General features: G+C 35.4%; 1 protein-coding gene across 2 annotated transcripts in view; it reads right to left on the reverse strand.

Annotated features, from left to right (window-relative positions):
• ATP11A (ATPase phospholipid transporting 11A) overlaps window positions 1-26,188 on the reverse strand; it is a 116,090-nt gene that overhangs the window by 41,854 nt on the left and 48,048 nt on the right. For both annotated transcript variants that reach the window (XM_065677901.1, XM_065677902.1), the window contains exons 2-7: window positions 14,875-14,997; window positions 7,296-7,385; window positions 6,135-6,215; window positions 2,943-3,050; window positions 857-985; window positions 291-394 (exon numbers count right to left, since the gene is read on the reverse strand). In XM_065677901.1, coding sequence (XP_065533973.1) covers window positions 291-394; window positions 857-985; window positions 2,943-3,050; window positions 6,135-6,215; window positions 7,296-7,385; window positions 14,875-14,997 — 635 coding nt within the window. The remainder of the gene's footprint in view (window positions 1-290; window positions 395-856; window positions 986-2,942; window positions 3,051-6,134; window positions 6,216-7,295; window positions 7,386-14,874; window positions 14,998-26,188) is intronic.

Raw genomic sequence — 26,188 nt, forward strand, 5'->3', positions numbered from 1 at the left:
GTAAAGCCTAATTTCTTTCTTATTTTTTAGATTAAAAAAATCCACAAGTTCTAAAATTTTTGCCACACAAATGGCCTGCTTTGTGCACCCCTCTTTGGAGACCACTGTGCTAGAGCAGACCAGTGAACTACCTGCAGGAAAGAGCAAGGATGGAGAACTAACCTGACTTGAAGCTCACTCTGGGGCCCACTCTAACCAGCCAGATGCAGCCAGTATATTTTCATTATGATATTCTTACAATTTATTGTTAGGGAACACTACATAAAATGGGCAAAAAAATATTTTCTTACTTATAAAGGTCAGGCTGAGGTTGTTCACATTCAATGGTAGCATGTAGTGCATCCATTTCTTGTTCATTGTGAAATGCTTTTGTATCTTGAACAGCATAGTGAGTCTGGAACAAATGTCAAGGTGTAAATAAAATTAAAAAGGACAGATATAGAATACATTAATCTGCACATATATTTCAGTTCAGCATGCAGATTATTAACTTTCACTTAAGAGCTCATAGTTCAAGTAAGATGCACCTTCAAATGCTCCTAAGTGGCCAACATCTTACATTACATGCAAGAACCTTGCAGTGTGGTCAGTAATCAGGTCACCATAAAAGCATTTAAGTATAAAAAAGTTGGTGCATTACCTCTGTAATCTGCATGCCTATACTGGACACAAAGTCACAAATACATACATTTTTAAACTTTCCATAAAGTGTTACTTCAAGAGAAAGTAAGTCAATTGGTAGAAACCTAAGTTACACAAGTTAGTTTATCTGCTCACACATATAAGCATGCAGTCAAAATGTGAAAAATTAAGAGCAAGCTTTGCCTCAGAAAGAAAATTTAGAACATTTAATTACTTTATGGCTGGATTCACCATCCAAACTAGCTGTTGTAACAAAACATGTTCCATCTTCTCTACTACTTGACAGAAATATTAAGTCACATGGGAATGTTTCATCTTCTTTTACCATTACAATATCTCCAACCTAAAGAAAAGATACAACAAAAAAAAATGTATTTATCATTTATGTAGCAGCCCAATTTTCAGATTTCAAAACATAGGTTCACTCAAATATTTAGAAAATTCATCTACTTTTATTTACACCACAATTTTATCACAGCAGTAAAGAACTATAGGAATATCTCAAAAACTGAATCACACCTTGTGGAATGGCTGAGGTCAGCTGTGTACTGTATTTCCTTTCAGGATAACCATTTTGCAGGTACTGCCTTATTAAGTTTTGCAACTTTATTTGAAAGATGGAAGATACTATTCTTGTTTTAAGACTAAATACAACGAAACATTATTTCAAAAACAGCTGAAGATTTGAGCTACTTTGGCTGTTGAGGATAAGCATGTAGCTCTGAAAATAATTAGAGATAGTTGCAAAAGCTATGATTTCCAAGTCTGGCAATGAAAACAGGATATATTTTCAGCAGAATTTATGACTAGAAGTCCATCCTATTTTTATCTGTATTTAAAGGTGAGCAAATTAGTTTGTATTCATGAAAACACAGTTAAATCTTACAGCATGTTTGAGTGTCACAGAACAGGAAGCCAACTATAAATTCAAAATATTGCTCTAAACCATTCAAGAAAAAAAGGTGTTGATACATTTTTGGGGGTCATCTTTCTCAAACAATTATAAGAAAAAAAATGAACAAATGGCACAGATTGCCCAGGAAGGTTGTGGCATCTCTACCCTTGGAGATAATCAAAAGCTGTCTGGTCCTGGACAACCAGCTCTTGGTGGTCCTGCTTGAGCAGAGGGGTTGGATCAGATGACCTCCACACATGCCTGACAACCTCACCTGGTCTGTGATGCAGTGAAAAAGAAACCTCTTTAATCAAATGTCCACAGGCTTTAGGTACGTAACAGTCTACCTTTGCATGTTCTAGTCCATTTTCTTGCTTAATACATGTCCAAGAATTTATCCAGATATTTATACAGGTATTTACAGATATCCCTTTCCATGCAAATATTTCTTATGCCTGTCTCCTACCATCTAGTTGCTCAAAATACAGTCTCTGAAATGCAAAGAACAGGGTAGAAATTGAGAAAATATGGGCAATAATTACTCAATGGAACACAAATTTCAGTCATGTGGTACTTTATTTGGAATATTTAACTGTTTAGTTATGTACATGGAATACTCAGCATGTGATGTTTCAATTTTTTTTTTTATTACCAGAAAGCCCTAGGCAGAAGCTATCACACTCAAAGGGAAGATGACAGAGAAAGGCATCAGCAGAAAGGCTGTGAACACTGTAGAGCCATTTATGTCCAAACAAGGCAAAGCAGAAAAAGATATCCCTAATGAAGATAGTAGAAATAAGGAAAAATCCAAACAAATAGCTATCAAATTTGCTGAGTTCTAAAGAGAATGATGAAAAGAATCAAGGAATCTGTTCACAAAAAGAAAAAAAAAAGGGGGGGGGGGGTCAGAAATTAATTCTGAAAATAACTTTCAAAATGCCAGGAAGGGAATGCAGCAACATCCAACAGCCAATGAAGAGGCTGTGATCTGTTAAGTAATTGAGAAAGTATTCTGAATGTGTTGTATATATATGTATGCATATATCTATGTTGTATACATAGGACATATCAGTAGCACTGACTATGATAATCTGTTTTAAATACATCAACACTGTGCATAACCATAGACTGAAAATGGAGAGAAGACAAATCCTGAGTGGAAAAATTTGAGTTATAAAATGAGAAATGAATGGAACAGTTACGAGAGGAGTTAACAAGATAAAATAGAAACATATCTAGCTTATAAAATTTACTGAGTGGCATTAAATTAAAAATTAGTATATTGCGAGTCTAATCTCAATGAAATGTAATAACTGCTGCAACATCATCATTCTGCATTTCTGTATAATTTGTTCTACAAGAAGTGTGAAGTAAAGCCTTACTCTGTTAAGTCATAATTACTTACTCTTAATTTTCGGCTTTGCTTTCTAACCAGTTTACCATGTTGAATGAAATGAACAGGGTATTGGTTCATTGCATTGTCAGCTTTATGTCGAAGCCAATCTTCATAACCCTAGAAAACAGTGAAATGGAATGACACAGTGATGCACATTTGGCTATAAAGACATAAATCAGCTCTATCTTGCAACAAAACAAACCAACCAACCAACCAAATCGAGATTATCCTTTATCAAGAAATGGGGAGGGAGAGGTGGGAAGAGGGGAAAAGAATATATTCTCACTAGAACAAATGAAATCGTGATACATGTCAGTCATGTTGGACATTTACAAACAAGAATATTCATGGTTAAAATTAGTCAACAAAATTATATATTTTACTGAAGACATTCTGATGAATAGGGGTGTTTATAAAGTGTAGAACTTTCTGGTGGTTAAGTGATTATCTCTTGCTCATGCTCTATTGACTCCTGAGTAAGTGCGAAGTACTCCTAGAAGCGGCTGCCAAGAAGATAGAGGCACAGAAGTATATTTTGGAAGACTCAGACTCTGTACTGAAAGATGACGAAGCAATGACATAACTGAAGGTGGTCATTATTATCTGATTGTTATACACTTGTTACACTTTTTAACCTTATATACAATATATATCAACCTGAAGAATTTTGTTTTAAGAGACTGCAGAATAACTTATTTTGATCGCCCAAAAGCTACATGCAGAAACAGACAAAGTAAAGGACAGGGAATCTGCAACTTTCCATTCAAAATGTGTTGCTGTGGGATAAAGATTGGGACTGAAAGACACCAGTGGTTCCATATGCATTTTTACATCTAACTCTCTTGAGTACATGGAATCATAGAATAGTTAGGGACAATCAAAATTACCCTCTGTTCTGGGCCTGGCTGGGATGGAGTTGACTTTCTTCAGAGCTGCCCATATGCTGCTGTGCTTCATAACTGGGGCTAAACCAGTGTTGGTTATGCTCCAGTATTTTGGCTATGGCTGAACGGTACTTGCACAACATCAAGCCTTTCTCTCCAACCTCCCCATACACTAAAAAAAGAGGCCAGTTGGCTGGGGGTACTGGGCAAGGGGCTGGGAGGGGACACTGCCTGGACAGCAGACCCAAACTGACCAAGGGGATATTCAATACTATATGTAATTGTGCTCAGCAAGAAAATCTCAGGGAAAGCAGGTAGAAAGGGGTCATTTGTGGTGATGGCATTTGTCCTCCTAAGCAAGCATGACTTGTGCTGAGGCCCTGCTTTCCAGAAAGTGACTGGATATCTGCCTACCAATGGGAAGTAGTGAATGAATTCTTTATTTTGCTTGGCATAGCTGTTACTTTCCCTATGAAAGTGTCACTAATAAGACACACAAGTATCTTCACTTTCCCTCTATTTTCCACAGAAGAGGGGAGTAAGAAAAGGAGTGCGTGGGTGTTTGGCTGCTGGCCAGGGTCAACACATCACATCCTCATTTTTGTTAGCCATTGTTTTTTAATCATCAAATCTGTCATAGGTATGTAAGAAATACAGTCTTATCTCTACAAGTTTTGAGCTAAAATAAGGAGCACTTTGACCCAGAAGCAGTCTTGAATTAAACTATTTAATGGATTTTTTTTTTTTTCCCCAGAAAGACAACAGTTTTTGGAAACACGAAGTAAAAGAACTTCCTTATGCCCACAGAAAGTACTAACTTCTCCAAGCAGCCCAGCAAAAGATGCTGCTTGTACAGATTTTCCTTCCACATTCACATTCTGTTCACTGAAATGAAGGAAGGAAATGGCTGGTATCTGGACCCAGAGTTACAGAGAAGACCAAACCATGAAATGGAACTCACTGTGCCACTGAGTGCCTACACTGACAGCTATCCTACAGAAGCAAACATCATTAAATTGGACTGAAGGCGAAAAGCCAAACACATAACAGAACCACTGTAAAGAACAAGACTTGTGACTATTACTTTAGGAGCCCAAATTATTAGAAACTATTCTGTGGCTATGGTGAGATGGTACAGCAAATGCAGAAGAGTACTGCAGGCGCCAAATACAAAGTACTGCTTATAAAATCACTTGCTAGCTCCAATTTAGTCAAATTTTCAACAAATTAACTCTGCACTAGCAAGGTTTTTGCAAGATCAGGTATCCTCTTGTCCTCCTTTAGCTGGCTTGAAACTCACAAAGTCAATAAATTCATCTCTGGCTAAATCAAAAGAAAGGCAATTATGAGCTCATTCCTGATTAATTCCTCATCTAGATGCAATATGTAATTACAGAGGCTCTGATAACATACAGATCTGATTTTAATATCCCCATATGAATTAGAACATTCTATATCTATCTGAGATTCCACTAATTTCAAGAAGACTCCATCTACATTTACGTGCTCATGCCAAAGGTAGCACTACAGCATTAGGATAGCCAGTGAAAAACTACCTTAATCATTATCCTCTTGGTAGTACTAACTTGAAAGTCAAATAGCAAACCTGTACAATTCCATACCTGTATTACAAAATTCTATTTTGACAGAACAACTTCTAGTAAGTCCTTTTATACTCGAAGATGTAGCAACAACTAATATCTAAAAAAATACTTGCATGGTTTTTCATCCATTTTATCGGTTAATTTTAACATTAAAAATGATATAATACAGTAACATCTGTTCAATGCTAATCTGCAGAAAGCACTGCAGCTATCATTATGAACTGTACATTATAATCAAATATATATTGAAAACCTGAACCAAAATACTTTTCATTATCCGTTCATACTGTAAAGGCTAAGGAAACGTGAAGGTTAAGAGCAGATTTCTCTTTTCAGAGTTTTTGTAGCTCATACTAAGCTCATTTTCAGTCACGGAAAAACATAATAGGATGCGGACAGCAATTTAGAAACAAACAAACAAAAGCTGAATTGTGCTGATTGAACACAAGAATGGAAATGATTCCTTGAAACACAAGAACACCAAAATTATAAAATAATTTACAAGTTTGCATTGAACTAGTGAAACATCGTCATATAGCAACTAATTCTACTTAAACTAAGGAAACAAAATAAAACTCCTTCAAAATTTATCACAATTATTCTTTCAGCATTGCCCTAATTTAGTCTAACACAAAAAGGCAGGGAAAACTGAAATACACAAACCAAATAATAATGTTCTCTTTATTTTTACTTTTGCTCACTAAATTACTCACCTGTTTTATAGCTGTTACAGTGATGACAAATAAAAGTGGAAGTCCACTTGTAACTGGACTAGTAGGTGTATCAATGATTAACTGCAACAAAAGGAATTAATATTTTCTGGTTATATTTTTGTGAATATAAATTTGTCAATTTTTCAACCAAGATGTTTCAAGTAATCATTTCACCAATATGTTACAAAGCACTAAGGAACTTTAATTAAAAAGCATAGTACTTTAATGCAATTTTAAGAATATATACTATACCAACAAAATTTGAAAACAACTATATGCTGTAGTTAAGATACAGTAAAGTATCAGTTAAGACTAGTAAAAGTAGTTGCTTGCAAGAATTTAAGAACCAAACTGGAAAGCTGCAGCTTTGGAGACAAAATTACTAAGCAACATTAGAAATCAGGATAGTGTAATTTTTACATGCTGTAACTACAGCTGTTCTTACACGTGCAAGGAGTAAATACTGAAATATTGGGCTATGGCTTCTGCAATTATAAACAGAGGTAGAATGCAGAGAGAGAGTTCAAATGATAAGAAAGTCTAAATTTTCCTGGCAATCTGCATAGCTTTTCCTTCTACGGAATCTGGTGTGCCAAGTAGTGCAGCTTTTCACTTAACTTTCTAAGATTTTTATCATTTAATATATTTAAGTGATTGTGAAAGGTTCAGAATGAAAACACCTACAAAGCATCAAACTAGTTGTGTGAGGTAATAATTACAAACCCAAGTATTTATGTACCACCCTAAGCAAGCATTGTTTAAGCATCTAGAATTTAGTTTCTCCACAGCCTTCCAGTGCAATCGGAAAATTTATGCCGTTCTATTATAAAAAAAATTAACATTCAGCAAAACTAACAAAAGTTTATCATCAATCTAACAATGGTTTTGCTGATCTGGATGTTTGCTTATAACAAAATAAAAGTGACACATTCTTTTCAATTTTATCAAGAGGTATCTTGCCATCAAACTGGTGATGGCATCAATTTCTCTTTAGGTTAGATACATATTCACAACCTGGAAATGAAACAAAACTCCTTTTATCACATCATCAGTACAAAAGTTTGTCCCAGGTCAACTATTTACCTCTTCAGTCATCAAAACCAGTGCATTTTTAAACCTTTTCAAACTCCAGAAATGCATTGAAAACTGGGGATAACTTACCTGAACAAGGAAAATGATGAGAAAATAGAAGTTAGCTATTCTTCTGAACTGCTCAAACAAATTTTTTGGTACAAAGTTCCAAAATGTGTACTGAAAACAAATGCACAGATTATGAATGTTTGAGAGAAACGTTCACATTTTTTGTTCTAAAAATCAAACACATTTGTAACTCACAATTCAAGATTAAACAAGAAACAGGACTATTTTTGTTACTTTGATTAACAATTTAATGAAACAGGATCTTAAATTGGCAATCATGTACCGTTGGATTTGTATCAATTTTCTGAACTGTAATAATGTTGATACTTGTGACTGAAACAAGTTCTAACAACAATGCTTATTCAGAGATCTAGTTACAGAACAGTGCATTTAAAGCCACCAATGGATTTTAAAAACTTCTTAGTCACTTCAAACAGTACTTTTAAGTCACTTCTATTTTGCATGATGACTTGAAGAGATATGTGGCACTCAGATTTAACTATGCAGTCATAGCAAGTTGACAAAAGCTGTCAGCCCCTCTTCCGCTCCTTGTCTTAGACACAAAAATACTCCTCAAAATAAACTATAGCAGCGAGTAAGAGTAAATGCCTGCATAGTTCTCTACTGATCTTACAAATTACCTAAGTTTAATAAAATTACATAAGAAACAGTATACAAAAGCGCAAAGAAAAAACAAAAACTTCAAAGGAAGAAAAGAACAACATAAAAGTGAGAGAAAGGAGTTCATCATGCAGCTCCTTCCTCTGCCCTGCAGCAGGTTCAGTCATACTCTTTTTACACAGCTCAGTGTAGCTCCAAAACCAAAATATGTTAAATTGCAAGGACTGCTTATTGGAATGCATGTAAAAGCAGCAGCTAAAACTGTGTGAAAAGGTGCAAAAACTTGCTTGGCAAAACCAACACTGTATCATCTTATTATTCAAATTATCATTTGACACATAACGAAATGACAACTCCAATGTAACTTTCATTTCTAAAGAGATGGACTAAGAAGCTTCTCCTAATCTATTTGCTCTGCTACAAATGTGCCTTGTCTCTTCTTGGCAGATTGCACTGACGCTTGCTGATATGCAAGTTATGCCATGAGCTAGACATTTTTAGAATTTGACTTTGAAAGGGAAGACAGACAGAGCTCTAGAAGGAAAATACCTCTATTACATCTGCAGGTGGAAAGGATCCTTGAGAATTATGCCCTAATTGTATGTGAAAGCCCTATTATGTACAGTAATCTTTTTACTTGTTGGGGGTTAAAGCCTAAACATTTTTAAGACATAGGAATGAAATGTTCTTTTTCTATCATGTGCCAAAAATTGGGATCTATTCTAAATATGCCCTCAGTAAACACTTAGCCGGCTTAATAGTTACCTCAGTATTAGATCACCTGTGAGCAAGCCAAAACTCAGGCAGGCACCCATGCTGGAAAGTCAAGTGCTCTCACTTTGCAATCAAGTACTTTTCATCACACTGGAATGCTGCTTGCACTGCCCACTACACAGCTACTTATCTTAGAATTTTGAAAGAGAACTGGTTAGACCTGATTATTTTCCTTGCACAAAAGTCATTCAAAGCTGCTGTTGTGATATATGACCATACAGATTTTATTCAGTGATAACAATTTTGTATTTTCATCAGTAACTGGTTATCAGGCAAATTATCTCTGTTTATTTTTTAAAAATCTCCATCTGCTGAGAAGGAAAAATGAATGGAGGTTTCAGTGAAAAACTTGTTTAAATTTTCTGTTTAGCTATTTCGATAAAATAAGGTATTCTTCTATGCTAGAGGGGGTTTTGACTGTTAAAATGTGATGATTTATACAAGCTCCCCAATTCACCATTTATAAAATAAAAATGTAATCTCTTATGCAAGAACTTCCTGTTTAAATCTCCTAGCAGGTTATTTGACTAAATGGGTGGTGACAGCAAATTGTTGTCAGACTAGATATTTAAAAATCTAGTATGAGGAAGTAAATTAGTTAAAACAATCTATCAAAAGGCTGAACTTTCATCTGTACCCTTGGAATCAATCCCCTCATATTCCAACCTCAGGTTCTTCTGTCAAAGCAGTGGTCTTTCTCACAGCTCCACCTTTGGTCAGCAACTCTCTTACCTGAATAAATGTGAATTACCTGGAATCAGATCGCTTTTATGGTCTGAGAGATGTTGTTGAAAATGGATGCTTCTTTAATACAATAGACGACTTAAAACTTTATTTTCAAGCAAACTCACAGACTTTTAGCACTTTATTACATTGGGTTTCAGACATACAAAGTATATCTTTGTTCTGCCCATTCATCTTCAAAGTATAAGTAACAATTTTTTAAGGGGTTTAGACAAGACAGACAGACCACTAAGATATCTAGACAGACCTCACTCTGCCCCAGCCATCAAGAGTTCTGAGCAGTATCTAGAAATGGATGATTAATGTTTAATCACCATAATCACTCCCATGAGAAACAACAGTGGGCTGCCACTCAGAACAAGACTTTTAATAAGTGCATTTAAGGCAGTTTCTCTACCCTAGTCAGGCAGGAACAAAATAAAAGTCTTTGAAGAAAAGACATTAAAAATTAAGATACTAAATACATCAGATTACTGTGCCTAGATAGAGAGTTAATACTAGTTTTCTCCTTAAGCTAATTTCTAGTTGTGCTTTTTGCAAACTGATATTTAACTACTTTTTTTCCCAATATAACTCACTTGAAGGAAATGAGGTTAGCCAAATAGTTACACACTTGAAGCTTTTAGGCTGGGGAAGGTTTGAAGGTTTAGGTTGGAAACAGACCTTTTTTAATTGCTGCAAAAAACTTAAGAGGTCAGAGAACATACATTCCTTTTGCATACAGAAGGCAATATGTCAGACAGCAAGAAGTAGTTACATATCCATCCAAGAGACGACCACATTGTGTGAACAGATGCATCTGAAGCACTGTACAAGGAAATGTAAAATCAGACTGCCTGGAGTTAAAAGTGCACAATTCAATTAGATTTTTTTTCCCATTTATAATAGTAATAGCACCTGCAGCGCTGGTGTACTTGTGTAATCATGTGCTGACCCCTTTATGCACACTTCCACAGTATTTCCACTCATGCCTCTGCTCCATCTCACCAATTCTTGAATCTTCTTTGCTAATACCTTACTGCTTTCAGCTCCAGTGTCTCCGTGTTAGAGCTAGTTCCATGAATTCAAAAATATAAAACAGTGTCTTCTTAACAATAGCTTAATTTTTTTAACATTATTTTGACCTTTTAATTTGATATCTGTAAGCCAGAATTTTGGCTCACATTTCAAGCTTCTCTCCATCCTAAGAGGCAGATAATATCATAAGTAAAAGGAGAGTTTCAGTAATCACTTGACATCAAAAGCTGGAGCTACAAGGGAAAAAAAGCACTCCATATTGCATTACTGAGTTCTTTCAACACTTCAGTTTCTTACAGCTTATTTGTTTTAAAACGTCACCCTCCCTCTTCTAACCTGCTTCCACTCCTCTCCCTCAACTGCTTCAAATGTTACTTGTAAATGCTAAAAACCATTCTGACAAAAATACCTACTATGTTACTTCAGCCCTGGTTTGTAGACATCTTGCTATGCTGATTCTTAAACCTTCTGCAAAAGAGAATCCATCTTGAGGATAATAAATTCAGGGAGAAAAAGATAAAAGCTGAACAGTAGTCTTGCAGTTACTTAAGTTTTCCAATGTTTTTAACAGATCATGACACATACACAAAACTTGAACATGTCCATTGTGACCAGTATTTTTAATATACAGATTTTTATAGTACATGCCAACTACCAAGAGACAATATATTCTTAAAGCTGCCAGCTTAACAACTGGACTCTGTACGTGTGTGCATATACACGCACATACCATTTTATATATAATAATGCCTTATGTATTATTATGCTATTTAAACAACATAAGATCATGTTTTACGTATCTCTTACATACATACATCCCACTTGAACAGAATAGCTGAAAAAGGTTAAGTTTGACAATTTACGATTATTTTTATTTATAAAACATTTTTTTTAACGTAATTTAACTTCTAGTGTTCTTTGATATATTAAATCAGTCTCAGCTCTTATTTGTTCTAGCATTCTTCCCTATGCACCTACTGCTGGTGACAGCATAGAGTGCCAGATGGGCCTCTGGTCATTCTTAGCTGGTCAGGCACACCCATGCTCTACTATGCAGGTACAGACACTCAGTTTACCATGCTGACTGGGATACTCCCAGCACATAAATATGAAGAATGGATCTTCCTTAAGGAAGTTTCATATTAAAAAAGTTACTTTGTAATTTATCAGCCTTAAAAAAAAAAAAAAAACAACAAACAAAAAAAAAAAACCCCAAAAACCAACAATAAACCCCCCCCCAACAAAACCCACAACAAACATCCCCCACCCAAAAAAAACCCCAAACATGCTACTACAAAAAAACCCCCACAAACCAACTTTCATTATCCAATTTAAGAAGAAGAAAAGTTCTTTCCTATCAAGTTCCATTAACTGCCACTACTGCAAGGTTTAACTTACTTTCCTTTTGACATAGCAGTTCTACTACTCAGCAAATAATTTCAAAATGTGAATACTCTTTAAAGAAAAAAAGCAAGCAACCTCCCTGCCAGTTCAACTACTTTTTCTTTCCTCTCATATGAAACATTAGGATTTTCTACTAGCTGGTATTTGCCATGCTGCACCACTGTCATATGATAAATTCAATGAAGAGCACACAACAGCTACTTTGAAGACTATCACCCTATTCAGCTGAAGTACAAGTTAGATGAACGTACATATTCAGCTTACAAAAGCCACTATCTCTAGAACATAAGCAAACTTCATGTACAATCCAAAAGACACAAGTTTTTGGCTTTCTCTTTTTTTTTCAACAGAGCCTTTTTGAAATACATTGTTAAAATCGTAATTGAATTAATGCATCAAACCAAAAGAGCATTTCTGTCTGGCCAAGGTCTATATATCATTCTCACAACCAGGAATATGTCATTAAGCAGACAAAGCAGTAACCACATTCCATAGTGAAACTACAGTATACAAGAAATATCCCTCTGTACTGGAATAAAATTATTATCTTGCTGACACCAGGAAACCTCTGGTGAAGCACAGTAAAGTTTACCTTTGGAAGGAAATAACTATGGAAAGTCTGAGGTTCATATTATTCGCAGCTGCCACCTTTTTTTCAGAAAAAAAGGTCCTTATGACAGAACATTTGTTAGTGCAGGAGCATACAGACAGACTAATTGATGAGGTTTCAACAGGGCTTCAAACTACCCTTTTCAGAATTCAGTTTGTTTTAAATTGGCAAAAAATCTGTACCTGGAAGTTCAGAGTTCCTCATCCTTGAAGAGCAATCATATACTAAGCATTAAAGACCTATAAAAGCACAACTGATAGTTACTGTCTCACTGCTGAAAGATGAAGCAAATACCCTTCACGGCTGAGGTAACATTATACAGTGTGCTTGTGCTGATGTGTATTTTACACTAACAATTATGACATTCCTATCTTCATTTCGTACATCTGATCTTTTTTTCGGGAAGCTTACATCCGTGTTTCCTAAGCTGTGGTAGATGCCCCTCCAGAGTGTTCATAAAGGAGCAAGTGACAAGGACAGAATGAAAGGTTAAGAGTTAGAAGCTTACACAACCCAGAACAGAATCATAAAATCATAGAATAAATGCTAGTCAAGTCACAGTGGTGCTTTGACCTGGCTGTTTGGGATGGAGCATATAAGTAATAAAGTTTACTTGAAAGGGACAGCATGGAAAGTTCTCATATAAAGACAAGTGTCATTAAAAATGGTTTTTTGTCAGTCTAAGGAACTATTTAATATTATAAAGCATTTACATGAACTCTATTCCCTCTTGAAATATCACCACTGTATTTACTTCCATGAAGATGACATTTTATTTTTTAAGTGTGAGAAATTTAATCAATAAATAGAACATTTGAGAAGCACTGTACATATAAAAATATGTCCATTAATAATCTTTTGTTTGTGGAATTCTGATTACAGATATAGTTCAGAAATAGAGTCTACCATTTAACTGAACATGCTGCATGTCTAAATAAAAACATAGTGAAGTCTTCTTCCTGAACTAGTTAAAATCATACATATTTACTAATTGCTGACAGGGATTCTCAGCTTGATCCAGATTTAAGTCATATTTAAAAAACTCACTCTGCCAAGCACGGTAACTTGAAACCTCCACTATTTTCATCATCACAAAAAGATGTCAAACATCTTGCAAAGTTGAGCAAGATGTCTTTATTTCAAGAAGTGACAGCAGTAACTTCAGTATCTTTATGTATGACCCAGGTAAGATGTGCAAGATGAAGAAAAAGTCTCACAGGAGTGCAAATATTTCCATAAAATGTATTTACTCTTCAGTAATCCATAACACAATTCAAATTGATGTGTCGAGTACAGGATTCCCACTGTCCTAGCTTGACTGTATTCAACCTCTATTATTTACTGCTTTATATTTCAAACTTTCTAATTAAAGATGCCTAGATACTATGCTGTTTGTTCTCTAAATAAAGTACAGAAAACAGGTAGTAAAAATAGGAGTGAAGGAAGGTAGTAAAATACAAAATTTCATATAAGAAATGAGACATAGTTTGAGAAAAGTGTGGGGTTTATTACAGCTTTGCCATTATATTAATGGATAGCAAGTGTTCAGATCTGCAAAGATAAGCGCTCAGTTCCTTAAGATCACAATGCTACTAAGGTTCTTAAAAAGAGGCTGTGGATATGAGCTACTGTTCACAAAGACATTTTCCCAGAAAAAGCCATTCTTTTGAATTAATTATTTCATAATTGGTTGAAGGTGTGTGCTCATGAGGACTGAAACTTAAGTACATTAAAAACTTTTAAGTTCTTGGGGTATCAGCCACACAATAAGCTGCAAATGTTCAGCTTTCCATGCCATTGCAGAATGAACCTTTGGCTAAAGGAAGCTGGTCAGTCTAAACAGGTAAGAGAGTTAACAACAACCCAAATGAGCACAGCAATCTGGTGAAGCTTACAGAAAGATTTACTAATTACAGTGAGGGAGAACTGGAAGGTTTATAAAGGGCACAACTGTATCAGAATATCAAGAGTTTACAAATTATTCACTTGCATGTTTATAACAATCAATATCCTTTCAATGGGGTTTTGTCAATACAAGTTTTTGAAGGGAATGGCACTGTTATCGTGGAGATAGCTTTGTTTATTGAGCACTTATATTCATCATACTGTTTCTAGTACTTGGAGGTATTGCTTTAGATTACAAATGATGTAGTCTTTTCTTGGGAAGATTTTCCTTACCCCAGGGTTGCCCCAAACGAAAATTGCTTTTTGACTCCATTGTGGAAAAACAGTATCATTCTAAGACTACTATATACTATAGTAAACATTGCAAAAGTCGTCCCATTCTTCTTCCTGCTAGAGGCAATTTAGCAATTAGTTTTTGTGGAAAAAACTTGAGATCCTTTCATTTTGCTTCTGCCACTCATGATTTATGTAAACTGGCATAATTCATGCTTATTTGTGTAAATGAACGGAAGAAATTACTACTACCTTTGATGAGACTATTCGGTTATCTGGAAATCTCTGTGGAATGTATGCTTCAGTGCCTGGAGGTGGTTCACGATGCCCAACATAAATAGTTCGACTGTCCACCCAGTTCTCTTCTCCAGCACACTATGGGGAAGAAAAACAAAACCAGCCAACAATTACCATGTCAGTTCACTCTGTATTTCTCCAGTAAAATGAGCTGAATTAACTAATTCCACTGAATTAACTAATCATGTCTGAACATAAACACATACATAGCCATCAGTGCGTGACCCCTCATTCTTCTCGGTATTATCTCAGGAGCACTAAAACACATAATCTAAGACAAACTGCCTTAACTGCACTGCACTTTCACTTAAGGCAATTCAACGATATCCATGAAAATTACTGTTCCAACTTTTTAGTTTTGTAACTGAAGAAAGAAGAATTTATCAAATTAGGTATTTATTGTTTAAGTGATTGCTACTCATTTTACCACTGGTAAATATCCGTGGTAATTACAGTGTTTGTATGTATGTATGACAAACGCATCCAATTTTTAAGACTATCCAGCCATAACTTGCTATTTTATTTGCAGCAAATAAACTATGTTCTCTGAAACACTGGCAATAACAATTTCCCCAGTCATGAACAAGCTTACGGACCCTCAGATTGCCAGGGAAAGACCTCAGCTTGCAAACTGAGATCCCCTGCTTTTTAATGAGAGCTGTCTCTGCAAGTAGAAAAAAATGTAGGTGAACCAAAGGAAAATGTTCATATATTTGCATCATAAACCCCCACTACACCTACCGCTTGTCCAAAATTAGGACTTCTGTGCTTTCAATTCACTATAAAAATGAAACAAAGCAAAAAAGCACAAATCAAATCACTGTGGAAAAGTATTTAAATAAAACCAAAATGGTCGGGTTTTATCCTTTTTTTTTTTTAGAAATAATATTTTAGAGACTTCATACAGGATTCTTTCAGCAAGCCAAAATATTTTGGAAGTAACGCAATGAAAATGCTTCCATATTGAAAAAAAAAAAAAAAAAAAAAAAGTGGTATCCTTTACTATTTTATTGGAACACAATATATTCTGCCTTGTCAGTGCACTTGAATGTACAATGGACACAAATTATTTATCAACTCTAGTGCTAAGTAATACTCCTAGAAATGCAAGAGAGCGTAAGATATTCTGGAGTTGTAGTTTAACTTTTATGATATTTATTAATTTTTTGTTAGGAATGACATTCCAGACATAAAAGCAACACAAACAATACTCCTGATACAGTTAAGTGCCCAAGTTCAGAGACGACTGCATAAAGGCCTAATGGGAATTCGACACAGGAATCTTTGAACATTAAGAAGAACTCCCTCAGATTCTCCTTCCCTTTACGTAGGCTCAGCCTGATAATTTATCTCTTGCATTATGAACCAATCTAAGACTGCTTGACAAGGATATTATTAGTTTTAAAAAGTGTTGTGTTTTTTCTAATTTCACATTATAAACTGATCTTTATCTTGACTCAGTTAACAGTCCTCTGTGACACTACCTTTCAAGCTGGAAAGTACAAAAGTCAGAGCTCTGAACAGCATTCTCCTGTATTTCTACCAGTTTTTAAAGGTCTGAGGGCCCTAGAGTATTGTGTTAACACTAAGTAAATCACCTTAATGTCACAATGTGGAATTTGTATCCCTAAAGAAAGGCTGTATGTAACTTACACTAAGCATGGGTATAAAATCAAGACAATCTCCTCTGCTGGCTTACTGAATCTGGGTTTATCATGAATCGATAAATTCACCATGAAAGTACAAAACCATATCTAACTTCATTTAATATTTGCTAGCACAGAACATTTTTTTTATTTTTCAATATGTTACAAGAGATAGAAAATAAATGCACTTTACTAACCTAATTCAACAACTTCAAAACCCCAGAACATTCGTATCTAAGTGTAAGAATTCAGCAGGGAAGAGTAAGGCTATGTTTTTCAGTGAGATAGAACTGCACTGGAGTAAAGTAGCATGCATTATTCATTATGAACATAAAGAAACTTACTTGCATGAAGCAGAAAAAGATAGGAAAAACAACACTATACGTCAGGACAAATGCCACTTAAGAGAACTCAAAACACACCATCTGAATGTCAGGTAATGCTAACCTACAAAATGCCTGGCATGTTGATACAACAGTTCTTTTAATGTTCAGATACGGCACATGAGAGATCATTTACAGAATGTCACCAGCATAACTGAAAAAAGCTATCTGATGTGCTGCCAGAACAATGAAGTCTATTCACTTTTTTTTTTTTAAGTTCTAGTACTTAAGCCCATTAAGGATATGTCCAAGAAACCATAAATAAACCTTAGCATTATCTGCTTCTATTTATAGTATAAAGCTTAATGTACTGAGACCTAGTTTCATTGGCACATCACTGAAGAAGCGTTACTTAGCTTTTATTCCTCCAAGCAGGGTCAGCAATACAAAAAGCAAAGACCAGCAAAAGACTAAGTCTACGTAACACTAAATAGAGCCACTTAACAGGATTATACCTTAATGCATGAGTTCAAGTATTTGTGAAACTTATTTTTCTGATTTAAAAATCAAACTGAAACAAGCTTGAGATTCACCTTCATGCTAGTCTGCTCATTTTTACCTACATTAAATAAGAATATATTATCTGAAAAGACAAAAGGTTAGTATTCAACAGGTGATAGCAAAAGGATATGAAGATGCTAGTGGTAGCTACTGGATAAAGTAACTGACCTTGAAAGATTCCAAGTCTTTCCAAGTATTTTAGTAAAGACATTTGACTTATGGTTTGGAAATCAGTGGAAACACTGAATGACATCTCCTGACTCTCCACTATTTTCTGCAAATAATGTAAACACAAGCACTACTAAGTTAGTATGCGTTAGGTACAGGTGGAAACTCAGCTAAAACCTGCCCAGGCCATGCTGTAAGTACACTTCGTTGAACAATATTCTCTCCTGCTTTTTTGCTAAATGCTTTCTCAGAAAGCATTACAAATGGACAGAACACTCTAACCACAGATTAGACAGCAATGAATGCTCAGCATCAGCTATAGCCTTCTTCACCCGGGCTGTAACAAATTCTGTCACAGAGAAATATTTTGCACTCATAAAGGCAGGGTTTGGCAAGAGCCTGGCATTTCAATAGCACACTGCTACTTGATCTCAATAAAGCAATTGGCACCATTGTTAAAATTGCACATCAAACACATAGCTGCTAGATCACCTAGAAGTTCGTAGGTAACAGATGCTGACAAGCTACTACCACTCAAAAACTACATGAACAACTAATGGTGCACAGTGTGAAAAACTTTAGCATGTAGAATATTCTGCTCATATCTAACTGGATACGTTAAACCAGCTCTGCACAAAAAAATGCCCTTGGTTTCTCATTTTCCATTCAGTGGAGAGAAACATTTCATTAAAGTGAAAAAAAGGGACTAATTTTCCTTTCTAATATCTTAAGCAAAATATCTTATCATACACTATTTGCCAAACCATGAGATCACATAATCTCATCTTTGTCTTCATTTGTCAAATATACTGAGTACCTGTTCTTTTACGCTTGACTCGGTGCTATTCTGAAGGTAAACGTGCAGACATGTCCTTATGCAAACAGCAGCATAGTGTGCAAATTTTACTTAACATTTCCAAATCCAATCAAAACCACTGTCCTTTTAAAGGTAGATCAGATCTATGCGTCATAAAAAGCAGAATCCTTCTAAAGAAATTGAAAAGGTAATCTACATTTACTGGGTAGCAATTACAGAAAAAGATTAAGAATTTAAATAGCCCATTTTGCAAAAAATCTCCTGCATTTACATGTATTAGTGGAGATGAGGGGTGAAATTCTTATCCACTTGAGGGATCATAGTAACATTTTAAATGTCAGGCAAACTCACTAGACCTATGTAGAGCACTAAAGATTTACATTTCGTTTGCAGCATTGTATCAGCTATCAGAACGAAGAGTAAATACAACTTTAAAAGCCGTTAAGGCTGTTTGGCTTGTTTCCCATGAATATAGGATGACACAGATGAAATAATTCAAGCTTATAAATACTGGATAAATACCCGACCAGGTTTTATAATCTGAAAAGGGCTACTTCAGTTTTAAGTATCATAAGCAGATTTATATCATGTACCTAGAAAACATATACCATATACCACTAATTTAATCGAATACCAAAATGTAGCACTTCAGAGGCAACCACAAAAATCCCCAACAGAACAAGTCTCTCACAGAAACTCCTATGATTAGCTAACATATTTCCTATGGGAGTTGTCATTGTCATGGGATCCGTTCCCTCATGCTGTTGCAACAGAGTATTTATGACTGCATTTCTTTTCTGCAAATGCATTTTGAATCCTTGCATGGTGACTTTCATAAGAAATAATATCTGAAAATAAAACTCTCCCAATAAAATTGCCTACAAATCACACAACGTTGGACATAAGCATATGCAAACAGAGAAGAGAATAAACATTCTTTGACTTCAACTAGATTATTTTATTTATGAATCTCAGGTAAGGGATGGATATGACTAGAAGCAAAACTAGGTATATCCTAACTACAGGACATGGTGCTAGGTCCACAAGTAAATTTCCTTACCAAGCCACACCTATACCATTTTGTGGATTTTGTGGAAGGTTTTCTGATCCTTCTTCCCTCTTCTGCAAGGGCTTATGCAAGCAGGCAGAAGGGGGAATGGCTTCATTGCAATAGACTGCATAAAGTTTGTGAATTGCTTGAAGTTGGAAAGAGGAAATGAAGAAATATGATAGAATCATGTAAAGCTCTGTAATTCACAGCAGTTAGAAAAGAAACACACAATAGTAAATACTCCAGTTTCTGTAAAATACCTAACATTTCTGTATGTCTACTTATTAAAAATTTACCTCAGCCTTCCAGCTCATGCCTCCTTGAGCACTGCACTTAGTATAAAAGATTTCTGAAGCTATCTTAACACAGCTATATTCCAACCATGTCACATCAGTTTGCACAAGGACATTCTAATATAGCACTTTGTAGACAGTCCAATTCTCCTCTCTGATTTCCAATTTAAAGCATCACCTTTAACTGAATTCCACATACTTTATACTTGAATGATTAAATCATTTGATGTCATGGATGACAAGGCCAGTGATCTGTGTTCCTCCTAAAAAAACTTACAGTAATTCTTGGTTTCAAATACATAAAAAGTAACCAAGTTATTCAAGCAAGAATAAGCTCTTTCTTAAGTGGTCAATTTAAACTCCAAATATTCCTGACATACTGGCCCATTAGGCATAACTATTTGTGATGCTCATGCTGTCTCTTCAAGAGAAAAAAATCTTTTTTTGGTTTCACTGTTTATTTCCATGAAAAGTAGCCATCAAAGCAATACAGGTAAGTTTCCTATTCCTTTCACACATTTGATCTTCAAGCAATTTCAAGGAATCACTGGGATGATGGTAAAAAGGTAAATTTGTGAAACAGATGAATTACTGGATACTTGGAAAAATAGTTTTGCATTATTTTTTTTCCTCCCTCACATGGTACTGACACATTTTGCTCCTTGCTGCCAATGGTTCATGGGAGACAGCGCGTCTCCTTGCATGTCTCCCCAGCTCTAGTCAAGAGAACTGCTACGTGGAAATCCTTCTAAGACAGTCTCACTTGCAATTAGAAAGGCAAATGAGAAACAAACTATACTGCAAATAGAAGTGATAAGGGAAGCTAGAAGGGAAACTGCCACTTAAGACACGTGATATTTGACTGCCTTAGCACTTTAATTAATTATAAATCACGTTTATATCTAAGTAGCTCCAGACCAACAGCTAAAATTAAGGTTTGCGAATAAAATTTCCAGCTTCCTTAGGTGCTAGCAAAAGCTAGAAAACAAGAGCAATTTTGCTTCTTGCAAGGCAACTAAATGCCACTAAGATCTGCATGCAGTGTCAGTCTGAGTATAAACTCAGTGTCTGTAAAGACGCTTTTAAAGAGATATTTTTAAAGACAGAGCAGTATAGCTACTTCAGAATACAGGGTTCTTTTACTCTCTTAGCTTTCGGGAAACAATTTTGTTTGCAATAATTCATCAAGAAACATTCTAAAGAGATAAAAATTTTCAAGTCAGAAAATTAACTGAAATTTTAGAAAAATATTATTTTTACAGATTTTAAAGAAATAGGAAGATCAAGGGAGGAAAGCAGCAGATGGTTTTGATTAATTCAAAAATAAGTAATAAGAACACAGATACACCATACTATTTGTTTTCATTTATATGAAGACACCAAATGATTAAGAAAAATGAAGCAAAAATACCTGATGACAACCTTTTCAAAAGCACAAGTTGATGCATATGGAGATGATACACATTCGGAAGGTAAGATACAACTGAATGTCATTCTGAAGTGGTGCTCTTAGAGAGGCTTCAGGTTATTTAAAAGGGAACATATTCTAAAAATACACTTTGAATTTAGAACAGTGTATTACTCTCCCATCCGCCTTCACGTGGACATGATCAGAACTGGCCAGATTGACACCACCTTCTACAAGGAGTCTAGCAAACTAATGAACCTAATACTTAGACTATTTGCGTATCCTCAGTTCACTCACAGAAGTGCTGCTCTTCTTCAAGCAAGCACTGCACAAAACTGTATTTTTGTACTACACCCACCCTATCTGTAAGATGGTGTCAGTCCAGCCAGATCCTCAGGACAAAACCATGCTATGAGTACACCCAAATGAAAAAAAGCAAGCAGAAGAGTCAAATTTCTGGCCTGAATTCTAGAACAAAGGTGATTAAAAGATACGGGCTTTCATATACTTCTTTACAGTTGGTACAGGGGCTGCCAAAATATCTCCTCTCTGTGTCAGCTAGTTTCGAAGTTGTTCAGGTGAGCTATGGACAAATAAAAAAAAAAAAAAACCCAACCAAAACCAAAACAAACAAACAAAAAACCAACTACAAAAAAAACCCACCCAAAACAAAAAACAAAAAACTTTCACTCTGCAGTCTACAATCACACAGCTGAGCAGGACACTCCCTATTCCTACTTGCACGAGAGAAATATAATGCAGTTTTCCCACCAAGACAGCATCTTCCTCCTGTCAAGTCTTATTTAGTATCAGGTTCAAATCTATAAGACAAGTTCACTGCAAGCAGTAACTACTCACTCTCCTGATGGTCAGTTCTTGTTAGAGTTTAAAAAGATTTTCATTTGTAAGTGAATACAGAGCTAGTGAAACAATGATTCTGGCCGAGAGAAGGTGGGGCTACTTTGTGGTATCATATATTCTAATAAGCTTAACAACTCACAAATGCTGGCCTTGTAAGCCACTGAGTTAGTGGCCAATGTCCAAACATTGTTACATGAACTGTTCCATCCGTAATAACACAGGGCTTTAGTTCTTAGGTCATGTATTTCTACTGGAGATTCACTAATTTATTGTAAACTTATGTCTCTAGATAGCATCACATATTTATCTATTTATACTTAGCTGATATTGAGCTACAGTTTAATGAACAGGGACCTACTATTTAACACCTTTCTGGCTTTTTTTGCTACACAAAGACTATTTAAAAAAAACTAAGCTTTCCAGTGTATGTCTGCAGCTATGCCACAATTCATATTTGAGATCAGGCTGCAACCTCATCAGAAGCAAATATCCCAATAAAAATGACAGAGAGCAAATAATCACATAGGTGCTGCAGAAAGCAGTACAACTAATATAGATACTTACTCTTTCACACCTATAAGGAGAAAACCTAAATCTTCAGCAAAATTAACAGATGCCATGTTTTGACAAATTTTCAGATAAAGATCTTGGCCACTTCAGTCCCCAACTTATTCCCTTTAAGGGCAGACTGTATTGGTCTACGTTACCCACAAAAGTAAGTAGGTAAGGTACAAATGACAAGCTTTCCCTGCATTACTGTCAAATTCATCAAGTCTGGAAGCCCTGGCATTTGTCAAAATGACAATCTTAATAGCCAGGTTTCTACTCCGAGTGATTATATTTTGCTATATACCCTGCAGTGTAACTTGCAAATTATCTCTCTCTTTTTCATGTAACTGGTTTTGAGAGATATTTTAAAAGTCACATCATAATCCCAGCATACTTGTACTTCATCTTAGTTCAAAAACAACTTGCCTGTTCAGAGTTAACTGATTATTTATCATTTGAAGCACCTAGCATTGTCCTTCTCCTTACTCTTACTACGCATGAGCATCAAGTCTCATGTTACACAAATTTAAACACGCAGACACACTCTGACATGACAAAGGACCCTAAGTACAGATGGTTATAAGGTTAACGAAACATTTGGAGTTATGTGAAAAAACTTCCACTCAACAAACCCCAAACTCCTACATAATTATAAAATAGTATTCTAGTACAGCTCTGGAACACTAAAGGAATATAAACTATTAACCTAATGCTTCTTTCACCACTCAAAGCAATGCCATATATTGAAGTACTTGAGGGAAAAGGGAATGTGCTGATTCAAGTAGAGCTCACAAACTGTATTTTACAGTTTTACCTAATATCATACACGTGTTGTTGATGAAATAATCTCTTCATCAGGCACTGCAGAAACAGGATAAGAGGTTTAAACTTAAACAGGGGAAGTTTAGGTTAGATATAAGGAAGAAGTTTTTTAATGTGAGGGTGACAAGGCACTGGAATAGGTTACCCAAAGAACTGATGAATGCTCCATGCTCCATCCCTGGCAGTGTTCAAGGCCAGGTTGGACAGAGCCTGGGGCAATACAGTCTAGCATGAGGCATCCCTGATCATGGCAGGGGGGTTGGAACTTGAGGTCCTTTTCAATCCAAACCATTCTATGATTCTATGAAATATCACATTCAATCCTCATGTACAAGAGTGAAGACTTTTTAGATTTGCCAAAAGTAGTAGGCATCAGGATCACAAATCTGACTTAAAATCTATACTGATGAAACTCAAGGGTTTTAAACTTATAAAATTGCATGAAGGACATTTATTACCTTGGAGCATTCATGTCAGCAACATGAGTAAACCTACTCGTGATGTATAAAAGCTTTATGATACCAATAACCACACATCTTAGAATCCCTTTTGTTTTCACTGCACTTGAGGAATGTGAATTCCACAAAGATTAAATATTATTTGACAATCCCTTTGAGGTACTGAGCTTTCCAATATTTACTTTTACTCTGAGAACAGATTTAAGGATTTGCAACTTAACATTAAGTACAAAATATTTCACAACTTACTTCTGTAAACATCAAAAGATTTATTTCAAGAACACCTCTACAGTAACCAAATATTTATGAAAAGTAAACTCTAACAGTATTTGCTACTATTAGTTCCGTTTTAAAAGTTACTTATATGAGATTATTATTTTACATTACAGTTACAGCTATTTCCGTTGTCATATGCAGTCTCTCAAAAATGTAAGCAACATTTTAAAAAAATTAGTTACTCTGCAAAATAAATAAATTAAGTTGACTAGTCAGAAGCTACTGTCAGGTCTGTAACTAAACTCATTGGTAACTAAGTTCAGAGACACTCCAATGCATAATTAATCACTGAAGAAGACAGGACACTAGAAACCAAAGACTGACTTTCCGTTTTTACCATCTTACATAGTTCAATAAAGACTGGGTGACGTTTAAACAAAAATACCATTAATAACTCAAGAGGGAACTTCTGATATAACAAAGGTGAGGAAGACTTAAATAAAACACTCTTTTTTCCAACATATATTCAGTGACCTGTAAGGTACTAGAAACTGATCCACAATGACTGGCTGACCTGAGTAGACCTTCCATGCTACCATACTACTATGAAAAGCATTAATGATAGCCAGGTAACTCATAGTAAGGCAAACAATATATGCCCAACACATCTTAAGTTCCAGTATACCTAGTACAATGTCAATGACCACCTCTTGATCAAAAGCAGATAGGTACAAATAATTTTATTTTATTAACAGCTGGAGCTACTTCCCCCTTTAAAATGTAAATCAGACACTCCAGCATTCATCTATCCTGCAAGCAAGGCCCTAAATAATGCTATGAGGCTGATACCGATATAATTATAGAACATGGGGAACATTTTGAAAGCTTTCGATGCTCTATATGCCTCCTGTTATTTATATACGGAAGAAGAACTCTCCGTATTCCACTTTAATGTATCAAAACTGCCCTGTGTCCTTCACACAGGAATGCAAAGATTTTTAAAGAAAGATTTTTCTATGAAGTCTAGAACTATACTGTACATTGAGATTAATATATTCTGAGCTGCGATGATTTTGGTAATAAAGGCAATGGAGGCTATGTACCTTTGTCTGGGATGAGATGATACATGTAATCTCAACCCCCACGTCTGCCATTCTGTGATAGGGAAGAGGTTAAATAGCCTTTCAATGTTGCAGTTTTCTATTCAGCAGCAAAAGCATACAAAAAACACAAGAGAAAGCACCTACTTCCAGGCTTTGATTTACTGCTGTGATTTCTTTGATGTTGGGAGGGATGGAGACTAGTTACAATATATCACTCCCTAAAAAGAGCTTGTGATGAGATAGTCTCTTTTTGCCATAAAACTCTTTCTCAGGATTCAGCAAACCAAAGATGTCTTCTTTTTCTCTAGACAAACTTACCCAACAGCATTAACTTACATCTTTAATGAACTGGCAAACTATTCCCTAAAGAAATGTTTTTCAGACTTCAAAGGCTGATCTGCCATCCCTTCCTTTTGTCAACAATAAACAAAGAAAAAATATTCTAAACACATTTTCTTCTCAACGGAAGACCACAAAGGAAACCAGCATTAGACAAAAGTAGCTTACAGAAGGTTGATAGTCTCCCATAGCCCACATATTGGAAACCCCTACCGTAAGTAAACTCCTAGTACAAAGTACATGCTTGCAGAAAACACCTTTATTTAGCAAACTTGTATATATATGAATATACGTATTTGAGGACGTCGCAGGCCCTACCTGTCCTTTAAGAACCAAGCTGAGAGTATCAGGCTTGCGGACAGCCTCTATGACAGATTATTTTAGGAGAAAACAAAAATCAAAACAAACCACCACCACCAAACAAACGATCTTTAAATAGAAGGAGGATACTTAAGAGGTGTTATTTCAACTGAGCAAGTATTAGAAAACCCTTTAAACCAGAATTATCAGGATTATCTATTTAAATCTGCTGTGTATGACAGGCTAAAAAGCCTACAAATGGAATCAGCTAGGTATTAATAAAAAGGCAAAAATATTTAATATGTTTTTCCTTTGCAACATTTTGTTGTATTTAAACTGTATTCACATACTTAA

Source organism: Lathamus discolor, chromosome 4, assembly GCF_037157495.1.
Source record: "Lathamus discolor isolate bLatDis1 chromosome 4, bLatDis1.hap1, whole genome shotgun sequence".
Classification (NCBI taxonomy): domain Eukaryota; kingdom Metazoa; phylum Chordata; class Aves; order Psittaciformes; family Psittacidae; genus Lathamus; species Lathamus discolor.